Raw genomic sequence first — 15,795 nt, forward strand, 5'->3', positions numbered from 1 at the left:
CATTTTTTGCAGAAAAAGTGACAGAGGGAGCACAGTTTCAGGAGTGGGCTCAGGGGTCCTCCACCGCGGTGGGTGCCGGGCCAGGTCCCTCCCAGCTGGGCCACCCGTGAGCGGAGCCGGCCGGGGCAGCCCAGGAGCAACCTCTCAAGCTGCGGGTGCCCAACACCTCTCACGGCAGCGCTCCGTGTTGGTGGCTGCCTCCAACGGAATTACTGTGAAACGCTGGAGTTTCTGAGGCCGAGGCTGAAGCAGAAGACGTTGCTTGCCTCCACTGAGAAACGCTTGCAACCGTCTCCCGGTGAGCCTTGGCGGTTCGGGGTCTGCAGGGTGGATTCGGCTCCTGCCGGCTGCCGGGGATGTGCCGTGTCTTCCCCGCATGAAAAGCTCCGGGGCCAGAGCAGCCTCTGAGCGCTTGGTTTGCCATGAGCCTGAGTTAGGGTGGGAGAGAGGAGAGGCCCCGGGGTCTCTGGCATCACAGGCTGGGTCCCCTCGAGCCAGGGGGTCTCTGCCCGTCAGGGGCTTCAGTAACTGCCCCCGTGGTGTCCAGCACCCGCCCTGCCCTGCAGCAGGCAGGGCCTGGGAAAAGCCGGGCAATAGTCGTGGGGCTGCAGCTGGCCCCGGGTGGTTTTTTCCCCGTTTCACTTTGTGACCTGAAATGCTCCCGTGTTGTTCTTTCAGGCAGAACTGCTGTGTCCCCCTGGGGTTTCCTGAAATAAACCCCCCGCAGTGCCAGGGGCTGGGGGCCGCGCGTCCCACTGTGCGGGGGGCTGCGCATCCCGCAGCGGGTGCTCAGAAGGCACCAGGGACATGGGGGAGGCTGGAAAATGCCCCATAATGAGGGACTTAAGAAATTGCATCTGCTTAGTTTGTCAGGAAGCAGAGTGAGAGGTGGTTTCAGGAAGGGTGTCAGTGCCTCTGTGGCTGTGAGTTAATGAGGTCTTCAAATGAGCAAAAAACGGGTGTGAGAAGCAGCAAACTCAAGCTGCGGTAGTTCGTGCTCTGCACGGGGCAGGGGTGCCCAGCAGCTCACCGTGGGGCGGCGCTGGAGGCGGGGGCTGATCCTGCTGCCCCCTGCTCTCCCGGTGCTGGTCCTGTCTGTGCGTCTGTCCCGCTGCCCGGCCGGGGCCGCGCTGCCACCGAGCCTTGTCCCCCAGCACAGCGAGGGCCGCGGGAAACGCTCCCGGGCTGTCGAGTTTGATGTGTCACTGCGATAACAGAGAAGGATCATAATTTAGGTGGAGATAAAAGGTGGTGGGAGTTTTATTATTCAAATATAAAATAACTTCCTCCTTTCAAGCACGCTGCACTTCCTGGGTATTGTGTGGGGATAAATCAGAATGACACGGGGAGCTGCGGCGCGTGTGCTCGCAGGAACCAGCTTTTAATTGTACATGGAGCAGCGGTCGGGAGCGAACGGGGACCGAGCTTTTGGCCCCACATTGTCTGGCTCCGCTGCTGACAGCGTTGAAACTGCCATTTGCAAAACCTTCAGAAGTTTCTGGGTTTAAATTAGATGGGCCAGAAGCCGTCTGACAAAACGCTTTTGGCGCTGGTGTGTCGGGGAGGTGCCTCAATGGAGCTGGTGGGCGAAGCAGGGGAGAGGCAGGGTGGGCGCCTGTCCCGGGCCCCTGCCCCGGTCCCCGGTCCCTGCCGCGGGCTCTGCCACCTCTTATTTTAAAATCCGACAAGTCCCAAAGCTGTGCGAGGTGCTGCTTTTCCAGAGGGCCCTGGGTGAGGTCAGGGTGCTCTAACCGGGCACGATGCCTGGTCCCGCCTGTGGGCGCAGGGCTCTGAGCGGCTGCGCTCGCCCATGGGAGCACACGCGGGTGCTGCATCGTCCCCCGCTTCCCCCACAGGACCCACAGCGCCCGGGAGGGGCAGCCCAGGGCTTGCCATCCCATCCCCTCCTGGCCAGGGACCGGTTTCGGGGAGCCACAGAGGCATCTCCCCCTGTTTCGGGTCCTGCGGGGACTCAGCCACGCTCCGGCCGTTGGCGTCGGTGGAGGTTGGGCGGTGAATGCACACGCCGCGGCGTTGGGGCGGTTTGTTCCCGCGGCACCGGGAGCTCACGGGGGCACCGGGGCCGAGAAAGGGCTTTCCCAGCCCTCGCGTCCCTGCGGCCAGGACACGGGGCTGGGGGCGAGTGCTTGGCAGTGCCCTGGCACGGCTGGTGATGTTCCTGAGTCGGTGTTTAAGGGGGAGGATTTCCAGACTCGTCAATCTGACGAGCTCTTTTTAATGCTCTTTGCAAGGGAAGGGAGGTAAGAGAGGTGGGCATACAGCAGAGAGGCATAACTACCCGCCCAGTTTCAGAGACCAAAAATTTCTGGTGAATTTTCTATCAGAGACGTCTTGTTGCCAATAAAAGCCTTTGGGGGTGGGAGGGAGAAGAAAAGGGATGAGAAGCAAAGGGCTGTGGAGCTGATGCAGTTCCAGACGTGTCCCGCAGCCAGAGGCGAGGTGCCAGCCCGGCTGCCACAGCTCTCGCAAGCCTGGCCGCGGCGGTTGGGGAAGGGGTGGGAGATGGACAATGGCGTGTTTTACCATGGAGAAGGCTCCATAAGGAGAAAACTTGTCTGCAGGATCAGCAATAAAAAGATATTGCACCTAAAGGATCCTGGACAGAAGTACAGGAGTTACGCACAGGAACAACCAGTTGCCCCCCGAAGGCAAAAGAGCTGTTTCTGAAGGAGGGCTCTGGCGTGGCCCCAGGGCAGCGCGGGGTCCCCGGGCTCCCCCTTCTCCTCCTCTGCAGGACCCGGACGGGCTGAGGAGGCTCAGAGGGTGTTTCTCAGGCTGTCGCCCAGTGAGACACAAGCCCTGGGTGGGCATGGTGCTGGGTGGGGGAGCTGGGTGTCCGTCTGTCCGTGCTGCCTGCACTGGCATCACCCGGGAACCGCGACCGGCTGCGCCTCGGCTGCCCTGCGTCCCGGTTTCACTGAGAGCCTCCTGCATCCATCTGGAGGTCTCCTTAACACCCCTGGGCCTGATTAGGGATGGGAGGGGGACGAGAGTAAGGATGCCCAGGGAAGAGGAGGACAGGGGAGAGCTGGGAGCAGTGCAGGTAGGGGTAGGGGCGGGAGATGTAGCCCTGTTTTGGGGAGGCGTGGTGAGCAGTACCCCCAGTGCTCAGCACAGGCGCGGTGACGGTGCTGGGCCAGCCGGCTGTACTGGGTGAGTGCCAGCCTCGCCCCGGTGCAGCACCCCGCTGCCCGTCCCTGCCTGCAGCCCCGCGTCGGGGCAGGTTCCCACGCGAGCTCCTGCCTGCGTTGCGGTGCCCGTCTGTGTTTTCGTGGTGCGCCAGGGTCTGCGGGCGCAGCCGGCTGCTGCCTGCCGTCCTGGGGAGCAGCGGGGTTCAGGCCAGGGAGCAAGTGGCTGCTGCAGGTTGGGTTTGGGGTTTTTTTGGCTGAGATACCTGTTAATTCAGATCCCTCGTTAAACCTAACAGAGGAGCAGATAATGTCAGGATGAGCTTTTTCTAGCGGGTTTTGTTTTAGCCCGGTTATTCCGGGCGGTATCCGGCACTGCAGCGTGGTACCTGTTTCCTAGGAGACTGCAGGGAAGCACAGGAGCAGCACAAACCCCAGCCGAGGCGGGCTGCCACCGCGCACAATTAGCACAAATACTGTAAATGTCAAGGGAGGCTAAATATAGTCCTGCGCCGAGTCCTATCGCACCGTTGCCCATCAGAGCCTCCCGGCTCGAGTGGTGCGAGCACGTGGGACCGGGGCTCGGCTCAACGTCAAGCCCCAGGCAGCAGCAGGGCTTCGTTTTGGTGTCTGAGGGTGCTCGCTGCCTGCGCAGGCAGGGATGCAGGCAGCCTGGTGCGGGGTCCGGCTAAACACCCTTGCTCATCCGCCCCTGTCCCAGGTGAGGGCTGTCCCCAGGGCGATCGCCGCAGGCTCAGGCCTGCAGCCTCCCTAGCTCGGTGGTTTTAGGTTTATCTGAAGCCCGGAGTTTGCCCAGCGGGATTTCCCCTCGGAGCGTTTCTCAGCCCCGTCCTCACCCGCGGCACGGCTGCGCTGCCTCGCCGGCAAGGAGCAGCTTTTCCCAGAGCGCTGAGGGCAGCACGTCTCGGCTGGGCTCCTGGTATTGCAAAAATTTTCGTTTATATTAAGCGACCTGTGGTTGATCACAAAGCACTTTTCTAATGGCCCTGTGCGAGCGAGCGGTAACCTCGCCCTCTGTTTGCTCCCGCAGCATTACTTCACCGTTAATTTCAACCACGAGAACCAGAAGACCCTGGAGCTGAGGACTGAGGATGCCAAGGACTGCGACGAGTGGGTGGCAGCCATAGCTCACGCCAGGTATCGCCCTCCGCCAGCCCAGACCCGGGACGGGGGTGTCGGAGGCGAAGCCGTGCCCGAGGGCGGCTGCAGGCGCTGCTGGCAGGCGGAGCAGAGCACTTTTGACCCCCAGCCCCGTGCTGGGGACCCTCATGCTGCGCAGGAGGCTGCGCTCAGACACGTCCCACCCAGCCCCGTGCCTGCCTGTCCCCGTCCCGTGCAGGGCGGCCAACCTGGCAGGCTGGCGCTGCCTGTCCCAGCCTGGTGCCGGAGGGATGCCTGATTCGCCATCGGGTTCAAAGGCCGTCGGCAGGGGTTTTATCTGGAATAGCAAAAATGGTCAGAAGGAGGTTTTTCCAGGCTCGTGGAATGCTAGCGCAGCCCACTTCTTGCCCAGGGGAGAGAGGTCGGGAGCCGGCACGGCACAGCTGCGTGTCCAGCAAAGGAGGGTGCGGGGCTGGCAGCGAGAAGGGGGGCAGATGAGTGTTGTATGCAGCAGATTAGAGAAATATCATCTGCTCCAGCACCTTAATGAGAGCAGATGTTCGTAAGAGCTTGTGCCACAAGTGCCCTCCTTCTTATTAAACTTTCGGGACATGGCAGGTAAGAGACGTTTGGCCATGGGGTTTTTTTTGTTTCCTACCATTTCCTTAAAATTTGCGTTACCTTTTCTGTTTGCGCCCTCGTGAGGAACCCGAGTCCTCTCCAAGTTCTGAGTAGCAGCATCCCAAACAGCGAGAGCCGTCTCCCAGTTCGTTTACCCTGCGGGTACCCCAAGCCGAGGGCCAAGGGCAGCACGTAGGCAGCTGGGAAGGAGAAGCCTCCCCAGCAAACCGCAGCGTGCAGACACCTAATTGTGCGTGCACGTCCCGGGGGGGCCGTGGCGGCGGGGCCGCGGGAAGAGGGGTGCTCACGGCCGTGTCTGCCTGCAGCTACAGGAACCTGGCGACGGAGCACGAGGCGCTGATGCAGAAGTACCTCCATCTCCTGCAGATTGTGGAAACGGAGAAGACTGTTGCCAAGCAACTCCGCCAGCAGATCGAGGACGGGGAGATCGAGATCGAGCGCCTGAAGGCCGAGGTGAAGAGCCCAGCGTCGTCCCGCGGATGCGCTGCCGCTCCCCAGGGTGACCCGCGGGCTGCGGGCGGGCGGGCGGCATCGCCGCGCTGGCAGGGACTGGAGGACGTTGCAGCCGGCGTACTTATGCTTGTTTTAACGACATCGGGCTGGCCCCTTCTCTTGCAGAGAGGGGCGAGGGCATCGCCTTCGTTGGAGGTTTTTCTTGCAGGAGTCGTGCAGCGAGTGGCTGCGGCTGTGCCGCCCCGGCATGGTGCGTCTGTGGGGCTCGGCGTGGTCCTCGGCCCTGGGATGCTGCCACGGCAGGGAAGGGTTTGCTCCAGCAACGAGCGCTGGGGAACGGGCTGGCGAGCCGGTCCCTTGGGTTCAGGAGTAGGTATTAGCGGAGGGATGGAGACTCCCTATCTTGCCATTTCGCCTTCCTTATTTTCATCCCAGTTACCTTGATTAGACCCCTCTGCGTGCTGCGTGCCTGGTGGTGACATCTGCCAGGCGATGCAAAGCTGGAGGAATAACCGAAAAGGGGAAGAGGCGTCTGTGGCCTCGGGAGGGAACCTGTGCCAGCTGCAAGCTGCATAACCGAGTACCTCAGGGAATTAACCTGCCTGGTGCTATAAACAAAACAGACACCTCGCTGAGAAGGGAGCGTCTCTGCAATGAGAGCAGCCCATAAAACCTGTTGCCCCTAGCTTGTCCCAGAAGCTCTCACAGCAGTTTGCTGTTCAGCATTTGCGGCGTTGGGTAGTAGGAAGGGTGACACGATGCGGGTTATGGCAGACAAAGGAACAAAATGCAAAAATGACTCAGCAGATGATGCCGAGGGAAGCTGGCGTCTGTAAGGTGAAGAGGATGCTCGGAGGTGTGGGTATGCCCTGTGCTGCCTGGCCGCCCGCGTTGCAGGGCTGCAGCCGGCCCTGGGTACCCTCTCGCCGCCTGGGTTTCAGCTGCTGGTGGGTGTTGGTGCCGGTGGTGCGGCGGGCAGCGGGGCTGGTGGGCGTGGGGCACCCCAAAGCCGTGCTGCCACCGGCCCCCTCTGCGTGTCTGGCAGGGAGGGTCGGGCAGCGGCTTCATGGTGGAGGCAGCCGGGAGCAGGTCCTGCTGCCGGCTGGGCTGAGACATCGACCCCGAGTCAGTCCAAATCTCAAAACTGCCATGAAGGAGGCAATTGGAGAGGCGGCGAGGGCAGGAGCGGGTTGACATGTCCTTATCGTGGTGTTTTGCTTATATTTTTAATATTCGAGTTAAAAAGTGCAGGTCAATAGCAATCCCCAACCACGAGCCGGGGCAGGCAGTACGCTGAAGGCTGCTTTTAGTCTTGGGGACTGCGGAGCCGCGAGCCTTTCCCAGGAGTGGTTTCGGCACTGCTGAATTTGTGCTCTCCAACAGAACAGGATCAGCCCCAAAACCGCCCCGGCCGCAGCCCGTGGCACCCGCTCGGTGCGGGGGGGTTTCTCCTGGAGCCCCGGTCCGGCACCGGCCGGGAGCTCCCCGGGTCCGGTCCAGCCTCCGAGTCGGGGCGAGCTCCGCTCCCCTGGGAGCGTGGCCGGCGCAAGGGGCAGGGGAGGCGAGTGGCGGCAGCGGGACGGCGAGCATCCCAATGAGCTTTTGGTCGGGGGAGGTGGGAGATGCGTTGTGAACCCTGAAATTAGCTGAGGGGTCGGGATCAGAGACGCCTGGCAGAGCTGCAGCCCGTCCCGTCCCCTGTGCCTGGGTACATTTGATTTTACCTTGCATTGGTTTGGGTTTTTTTGACTCTTCGACATGCTTTGAAGCAGAGATCAAATAATCAGCTTCTACTCTAATGTGCAAATTTTGCTTACTCAATTTAAAAAAAAAAACAAAACAAAATGGCACCGGCAAACCTGCTCCAGGGTCCTGGCCGAGATGCGCCCGGAGCCGGCTCGGAGAACGGCTTCGGTGCTCTCAAACACTTAAATGCAGAGGGGATGCAGGGGATGTTTGGTGACTTGAGGCGCCGTAGGAAAGCACAGGGAGAGGAAAAAATCTCTAAAATCTCTTCTAAAATCTAATCCCATGTAGTAAAACGGGGTGAAACCTATGGAGTGCGTAGGAGCTGAGTCGGTGCCTGTGAGCCCGCGGGCACTTTCTCCGGCACGTTCCTGCTCCTGCTGAGGCCGGCGGCGCTGGGCACGGCGGTGCTGGGAGCAGGGCTGAGCTGGGCCCCTCTGAGCCGCGGCCGGGTCGCACCAGCGGCACGAGCGGGGCCGGCGGGCTGGGGCTCGTCCCCAGCCCTGCGCCCTCCCTCCCGGCGCCTGGCAGTGAGAGGCTTTGGGGAAATGCCGCCACGCTGAGCGCGGGGGGGGTCGGGTCTCTTTGGGAGAGCTCGACCCCGAGAGGCGGCTCTTGAGCTTCGTTCGGAGATGGTGACCGCATTGACCACAGCATTTTTTAGCTTCTTTTGGTGTGAAAACACACAGCTCGTTGTTATGGTTCAGATTTTGTGGAAGTCATCTCCTCTTCCCAGGCTGTGGCTGGGCAACAGAAGCAGCTTCTGCCCCAGCAGCCGTCTCCTCTCATCCTTTACTTTGCTTTCCCTCCTAACAGTCCAGACACCAAAAAACCGACACGCGCTGGCGGGTATTGCAGTTACTGCCGCTGTCAGTTCCCAGCATCGCTGGGAAGCAGAGGCTCCAACAGAAAAGATCTCAACTTCTTTCTCTCCAAAACTTCTTGGAAAGTACCCTTTCAAAGTTGTCCTCTGATTTTTATTATTTCCTATATTCAAATCACATTTTTCCTAATTTTCATTTTCTGAATAGTGCATTTTCTGTTTTCCTACCCTTTCCTGTAGCGTTGTAAACGGTCGCAGCGGTGGGGGCAGGGACAGAGGAGTGAGAAAAAGTACGGCGAGAAACAGTAAAAATTCAAATGCTTGAAGCTAATGAGATTCCAATTTGTGTTGGAAAGCTGTGACTGCGCGAGAGTTTGTCCCTGACTGCAAGTTTTAGGATGCAAATGACTTGAGATTTTTCTGCCATTTTCTTTCCAACTCGTTTTTTAACGACTCGCCCGTGAAGGCTTTCTTAGGAAAGAGGGATGCGGTTTGCGTTGGGTACCCAGCAGGATTTCCAGGTCCCCGTCTCCGCGGCATGTGCGGTGGGTGCTGGGGATGCCTTGACGGCTCCGCGGCGTTTCTTCATCAGCTCCATCTACTGATCTCCCGTTAAGAGAATCGGCACGATATGTCCCTGTGTCCGTAGTTAAGCTGGAGGCGTGTGCCATTCCCCAGCACTGCGGGGCAGCAGGGTTTGTCCTCAGCTCCCGGGACGTGCCGGGATGTGCCGGGGCGGCCGCTCACGCCCCCCCTGTGCCCGCAGATCGCCTCCCTGCTCAAGGACCACGAGCGCATCCAGGCCGGCCAGACCAGCGCGCCCAGCGACGACGACAGCGACATCAAGAAAATCAAGAAGGTGGGTGGTGGCGGGTGAGCGGCGCGGGGGCCGGAGCCGGCGCTCGTGGGGGCCCGGTGCTCGTGGCGGCGCGGCAGGCGTGCTCCGTGGGGGCTGGCGGAGCGGGTGGCCTGGGGGAGCTGTCTGAGGAGGTGCCTCTGCTAACGGGGTTTTTTTAGGAGGAAAATGTGTTTTGCAAAACTGGAAACCCTTCTGTTGGTTGTGTTTGCTCTGCGGGGCACTCGCCGCTTTCCCTGGGTGAGCAAGGCGTCCCTGCCGGCTCACGCACAAACAGCACCTCTTACATCTTGCTCCTCCCGCGGCTGCGGTTACGTCTTTTATTCTTGCGAGGAAAAAGCCACCGCCCAGCAGCGTTCCTGCAGGGAGCAATAGACCCCATGAGGAAATCTGCTCCGAATAAAGTGCTCTTGGGGAGAACAAGCCGCACTCGCCAGCAGACACTGCTTGCCGTGCGCCCTGCTCCCGCAGGCGATTCCCTGAGCCCGGCAAGCGCGGAGGTGCCCCGGCCTCCCCACGGTGCCGCGGAGGGGACCGGCGCTGCCCGACCTCACCTGACCCCCGGGAAAGCCTCCGCCAGCCCCGGGCGCCCGCTGCCCCGTGCAGGCAACGTGGGATTGAACGCCGCGGGCTTGGGGCGGCAGGCAGCGGCCGCACGCACGGACGGAGCTCTGGGCACGGAGCAGGATGTGCTGCGGATGCTCATTCACATGAGGAAGGGTTGGAAGCTTTTCCAGGTGTCTCAGTACATCTCTGCGCGTTTGGGTGCCCAGACAGGTGCTGGCTCCAGGGGGGCTTTGGTGCCCCAGTCCGCCGGGCGATGCTGGGGTGCTGGGTAGCGCTAAGCAGCAGGCAGGCTGGGGGTCTCTGTACCCGCACACCCACGTCGTGGCTGTGCCGGGGGAGGTCAGGAGTTAACACGGGATCCTTGTTCTCGTAGGATTCTTCCATACATCTCTGTAAAAGGGAAAAGAGGACATTGCCTGCAATAGGAAAGCGCATTTAAATGAGTTATTGTTCATTTCCCAGCCGGGAGGATTCAGAGCAGCACCAGTAACAGGCACCATCGTGCACACCTCAGCACGGAGCCAGGGAAGCCTCGCTGCAGAGCTGTGGCCCCTGACTGTGCCGAGCGCGGGGCTCGTCAGCCCGGACCCTAACGCGGCCGCTGCTCCCTCGGCAGGTGCAGAGCTTCCTGCGGGGCTGGCTGTGCCGGAGGAAGTGGAAGACGATCATCCAGGACTACATCAGGTCCCCCCACGCCGACAGCATGCGCAAGAGGAACCAGGTCGTCTTCAGCATGCTGGAGGCGGAGGCCGAGTATGTCCAGCAGCTCCACATCCTCGTCAACAACTTCCTGCGGCCGCTGCGGATGGCGGCCAGCTCCAAGAAGCCTCCCATCACGCACGACGACGTCAGCAGCATATTCCTCAACAGGTGAGCGGGCTCCAAGAGCTCTGCAGCATCCCGACGGATCCGACAGCCTCTGGGCAGGCGTGGTGTCCACAGCCCACTGCCCTCCCCCGGGAATGGGTGTTGGGGCGCTCGGTGCCAGGGGGCTCCCCGGGAGCTTGCAGCCTGGCCCCCAAAGCCATGGATGGAAGCTCACCGTCCCCATGGGACACCTGCACAAGCAGCCTGCTGAGTGCTCAGCACCGACACGAGGAGGTGCCACAGGGGCTGGTGCTCCAGGGCCTCGGTAGCGGGTCGGGGCTGCCAGGAGCCCGTCCGTACGAGGTCCTGGCTCTGGCAGTGGGGAGGACGCTGTCCTTTGGCATCAATAGCAGCCCATAGGTAGCGATGGATGAGCGAAGCGGGGATGATGCAGCTCTCACAGGACATGGTATGGAGGGGGCAGGCGTAGCCCCTCCTGCAGCTGCGACATAGGGTCACAGCCGCTGCAAAGTGTGCCGAGAGTGGCCGTGCCCAGGCGCTGGCGGGGGTGGGAGGTGGTGCTCACTGACCCCAGCCAGGCCACGGTGATGCCGAGTGTGTCAGCAGCATACGCCAGGTTTAATGGCAACGACTCCGTCCCACGGACGGTGCTGTCACCAGCGGCAAGTCCTAGCAGCCGGCCCTGCCAGCCACCCGTCCCTCGCCGAGGGGAGCAGCTCTGGGAGCAGCGCTCACAGCTCCTGGCGTTCGCTCCTGCCCCTCTCCGTGGCCCTTGCTGCTGCTGCTGCCGTGAGCTCCCCGGGCTGCGTGGGGTGCCAGCAGAGATGGACCCGAACTGTGGAACCCAAATTCCAGTTTTCCCCCACATCTGGGCTTGTGTGAAGCCAGCGCCTTGGCTGGGGCCAGCACAGGCAGAGTGAGCGCTCGCAAGCACCCCTCCTCTGCCTTCTCTCGTCTCCGTGGCCTGAAGGAGGTCCCTCGCCGTGGGGCCTCTTGGAGAATGAACAGCGGAGGACCCGGGGCCAGCTCAGAGCTCCAGCCAGGAGCACCCTGTCCTGCCGAGGCTGGGGAGAGCAGGGGTGCCCTGGGTGGGCAGCAGCGTCGGGGCAGGGAGGCAGACGGGTGTCTCGAAGGGCTGCACCCCCGCCGAGCATCGCCCGCCCGCGGGAGCGGGGCTGCCCCGGCTCGGCACAGCTCTGCCCGGCATCGCGCCCTCCTCGGCAAAGGCTTTGGCCCTTGCCTGCTCTGCCTGGCCCGGCGGGCAGCGGGAGCGGTCAGGCAGGGCTGGAGAGCGTGGGGCATGGCCGGGCAGGGCGGAGGCAGAGCTGCCTGGCCAGGAGAAGGTGAAGGTGATTTATCCACTGCTGGAGATCGAACAAATCCCGTGCCTCAGCGAGGGGACAGGTACCTGCTGAAGACAACGGTTTCCTGAGGGGAGCAGAACCGATGGCAAAGGGGAATCCTAATTAGCTCCCAGCCTGCAGCCAACGGGGACGGGGTGTGCACAGCGTCGGACAGCGGGTGCTGGGCGCGGGGGAGCCGATGGCACTTTCGCCCCCCCTGCCAGTGCCGCTCTGCGGGGCCGGGCTGGAGCGGGGGCGGCTCATTCCCTGCAGGAAGGGGCGTCTGGGCTCCCCTGCATTTTGGGGTTGACTTCTGAGGGGAGCTTTGGGCTGCTTGGTTCCTCCCTCTCCTGTTCTGCCCTCGTCCACCATTCGCTGCGCAGCTCTGGGGACCCTCTCTGCACCCCACCTTGTGCAGCCACCTCTCCAGCCAGTCCGAGGGCTCCCCCGCTCCCCCTCTCGGCTGGTATTTCATATAATTACTCATTATTTGTCACTTGTTCATCTCTCTTTTCACCCCTTGGTTTATCTTTCAGTGAAACGATCATGTTTTTGCACCAAATCTTTTACCAAGGCCTGAAGGCAAGGATATCCAGCTGGCCGACGCTCGTGCTGGGTGAGTGCGTGCTGCCTCCTCGCCGCGTTTCCTTCCTGCTCGCTGGTGGAGCCGAGCCCGCGCTCCTCCTCCCAGTGCAACTTTACAGGCGTTTTGCTAACCGACAGCAGCAGTGAAATGCATTGCACGGCATGTCACTTGTTCATGTCGGTCACGGAGGCGAGGACCTGAGCAAAAAAGTGGAGAAACCCAATTCCTGCGTTCCCGGGTCTGCCGGGCGGTGGAAGGGGTGGGCTGGACCATGCAGAGGAGAGGTGATGCTGAAGAGCGTTGCTGTGTCCGATTAGCCCCTCGGCTGGCTCGCCAGGGTGTCTTTAAAACCCAAACTGGGCAGACCTGGGGCTTGCACAAGCAGCACGAGGCCCCAGGGGTGCCCTGGGTGGGACCTGGGGGCGAGGAGAGTGGTGAGCCAGGGGGGCTGTGCCGGGACCCCAGGGCGCGGGCCGGACCGGCGCACCCACCTCCCCACCGCCTCTCTGCTCGCAGCCGACTTGTTCGACATCCTGCTGCCCATGCTGAACATCTACCAGGAGTTCGTGAGGAACCACCAGTACAGCCTGCAGATCCTGGCGCACTGCAAGCAGAACCGGGACTTTGACAAGCTGCTGAAGCACTACGAGGCCAAGCCTGACTGCGAGGAGAGGACCCTGGAGACCTTCCTGACCTACCCCATGTTCCAGGTGACCGCTGGTGCCGGGATCGGCCCAGGGGATGCCACCACAGCGCTGGTGGCGAGGGACAGGCTGAGCGCTGCGAACTCCAGCCCCACAGCAGGCACTGGGTGGTGGGGAGGCAAAGCCTGGGTGAAGATGGCCTGGGGCTGGACCCCGCGTGGTCCCACGCTGCTCCTGGGACCTGCTCAGGCCATTGCTGGGCTCGTCGGTGCTGGGGAGGGCTCTCTGGGTGAAGCTGCCGGCTTCCCGGTTACCCTGTGCTGCTGGGACATGGATGGGGCACAGCGGAGTCTGGGCAAAACCCCACACCGGTCCCCCTTAACTCACTTAACTTCATTAAGTTTTAGCACGAAGAGCTGTGAAGCTTTCATAACCTCCCAGATCAGGGGGTCTGAGGCCATGGCAGCTCCAGGAGCAGCGCAGGGTGGGCACCCACAGTCCTCGGTGCCCCCTCCAGCCCGCCCGCACTGCGCCGTCGCTGATTCCCCGCTCTGGTCCGTTGTGCCGCAGATCCCCAGGTACATCCTGACGCTGCACGAGCTGCTGGCTCACACCCCCCACGAGCACGTGGAGAGGAACAGCCTGGATTACGCCAAGTCCAAGCTGGAAGAGCTGTCCAGGTCAGACCCAGCACTGCCCGTCCCTGCCTGTCCCTGCCTGTCCTGGTGGCCGGAGCTGCGGGACCGGGCGCAGCTCTCGCACCCGGGCAGTTCGGGCTGGTGGAGGGGCTCTTGGCCGGGCTGCCGGCGCGGTGTGCTGTCCTTCTGCGGGGCAGGGAGAGGGGCTGGGGCAGACCCGGAGCCACAGGGTTTGGAGAGGGTGCAGTGCCGGTGGGACCGGGCTGGCCTGGGTGTTCGTACAGCACCCGCAGGGTGAACCCGGTGGAGGTGGTGACGGAGGGGCTGTGCTGTCCCGCTGGGCTGGGACGCAGGAGAAGCTCAGTCCTCGGTTCGCTCGGAGCCCGTTGGCCATCCCTGACAAGGATGAAGCCCCTCGTGAGCCGTTGGCCCGGGGAGATCGGCCTGCTCGTGCAGCGGGTGCTGTGGGAGGCGGCGTGGGGAGCTCGCCCGGGTCCTCCCACGCACCCTGCCTCTGCTCGGGCGCAGGCAGCAAGCAAAGCCCCGCGCCAACGGTGCCCCGCGCTGTTTTAGCCGGGACCTGCCCTCCCGTTGCCCTCGTCCTCTGTGTTTCGAAGGCTGAGACGTTCCAGTGCCATCTCCTGCCCTCCCGTGCAAATCCGCCCCTGGGCCGGCGGGACGGGAGCCCGGCTGCTTCTGCCGGGGGCTGCGTTTTCCAGGCCTCCTTAATGATGAAACACGAGTTTTGGGGGGCTGGGCGGCTCCCAGGGCCTGGCTCTGCCTCCTCTGCCCGCGCGGCTGTGCTGCTGGGTGCTGCTGGGTGCTGCTGGGTGCTGCTGGGTGCTGCTGGGGCTGCCCCGCGGGAAGGGGCCGAGGGCCTCCGAGGCCTCCGCAACCAGCACCCGGGGATCAGCCGCGATCCCCCGTTTCCGATCCTTTCCCTCCGCACGCCACGGACCGAAGCGTTCTGTGTGTCCCACATTGCGATGGCGCCAAACCCGCCGGCGCTGCTCGGTCCCGAGGCGATCCGTAAAGAGTTTCCATCCCTCTTCCCACTCCTCGAGGAGCAGGGATGTTGGAGAGGGCTGGTGACAGGGGGGATCTCTCCGTCACTAAATCCGAATTCTGTGATTTCCAAGTAGGAAGCACTCGTGTTTCAATATGTACAAATCTGGAGGTACAGTCCAGGCTGATGTGTAGGTTACCCCCTGAGCTCCCGGGTCCGTATAGACACAGATGACTGCTGTAATTCCCTCCATGCTCCTTTGGTTTGGTCTTACCTAGTGCAGCCCCTCCAGTCCGTTAAAAGGCATCTGCTGGGAAAAGTGCAAATCTCATCCGAGCTCCAATTTTCCCTTCTCCCTCCTTCAGGATAATGCATGATGAAGTGAGTGAGACTGAAAATATTCGAAAAAATCTGGCGATAGAGAGGATGATTATTGAAGGGTGTGAAATTCTGCTGGACACCAGCCAGACTTTCGTAAGACAAGGTACCGTGTTTGTGTCGCCGTCCCTCCCCTCCGCGGTTAACACAAAGCCCTGCAGCCCCCGTCCCCCCGCACCGCGTCCCTCCGCAGCGTGGTCTGGTGAGCTGTGACCTTTAAAAATACAACCCATTTCTGAATTTCCTCTGCTCCAAAGCGCCATGCTTTCAGACAGTCTCGGCACTGCGTTTTATTGCATCACGGAGCAGAACGTGCGTTTCAGCTGTTACTGATTTCCTGTCACCAGAGAAGTGGTGGGACGCATCCTGACCTCGGATGCTGGGTCGGTCCCGGAGGGCTCAGTGGGTCCCGGAGGGCGCGCTCGGTCCCGGAGGAGCACCCACACGCTGTGGGTGCAAGGGTGGGCTGGGGGCCATGGCCAGTGCCCGCCCGGCCTCTGGGCCCCAATAACCCGCACAGCTGGTGGCTCACGGGGCCGCTGCCGGTCCCAGCCCTGGCGCTTGGGGACGCGCTTGCCACTGCCCCGCTCCGGGCACGCAGCGGTGCCCCGCTCCCAGGGACGGTGCCCTCAAAGCTGCCCCCACTGCGATGCCAGGGACGGGTCTCTCCCCTCCGCAGGGTCCCTCATCCAAGTGCCGATGTCGGAGAAAGGGAAGATCACGCGGGGGCGGCTGGGCTCCCTCTCGCTGAAGAAGGAGGGCGAGCGGCAGTGCTTCCTCTTCTCCAAGCACTTGATCATCTGCACCAGGGGCTCGGGAGGCAAGCTGCATCTCACCAAGGTGCGGGGGGGCTCGGCGGCCCCCAGCCAAGGGTCCGGCGCTGCTGGGCGCGGAGCTGGTGCTGCTCCCTGGGGTGCTGGGGCGGGGGCTCGTGCAGAGGGAGGGGGCAGGGGCCGGCACTGCTGCAGCCCGTGCTGGTGACACCGGGGGTCCAGGGGCCACCTTGCCCCCCAG

The 15,795-nt window shown here is 62.4% G+C and overlaps 1 protein-coding gene across 2 annotated transcripts in view; it reads left to right on the plus strand.

Annotated features, from left to right (window-relative positions):
• The window catches only part of RASGRF1 (Ras protein specific guanine nucleotide releasing factor 1), a 43,923-nt gene that overhangs the window by 9,138 nt on the left and 18,990 nt on the right, over positions 1 to 15,795 (plus strand). For both annotated transcript variants that reach the window (XM_075159643.1, XM_075159644.1), the window contains exons 2-10: positions 4,201 to 4,307; positions 5,219 to 5,366; positions 8,702 to 8,794; positions 9,975 to 10,228; positions 12,066 to 12,145; positions 12,632 to 12,825; positions 13,330 to 13,439; positions 14,769 to 14,887; positions 15,461 to 15,621. In XM_075159643.1, coding sequence (XP_075015744.1) covers positions 4,201 to 4,307; positions 5,219 to 5,366; positions 8,702 to 8,794; positions 9,975 to 10,228; positions 12,066 to 12,145; positions 12,632 to 12,825; positions 13,330 to 13,439; positions 14,769 to 14,887; positions 15,461 to 15,621 — 1,266 coding nt within the window. The remainder of the gene's footprint in view (positions 1 to 4,200; positions 4,308 to 5,218; positions 5,367 to 8,701; positions 8,795 to 9,974; positions 10,229 to 12,065; positions 12,146 to 12,631; positions 12,826 to 13,329; positions 13,440 to 14,768; positions 14,888 to 15,460; positions 15,622 to 15,795) is intronic.

This window comes from Calonectris borealis, chromosome 11, assembly GCF_964195595.1.
Source record: "Calonectris borealis chromosome 11, bCalBor7.hap1.2, whole genome shotgun sequence".
Classification (NCBI taxonomy): domain Eukaryota; kingdom Metazoa; phylum Chordata; class Aves; order Procellariiformes; family Procellariidae; genus Calonectris; species Calonectris borealis.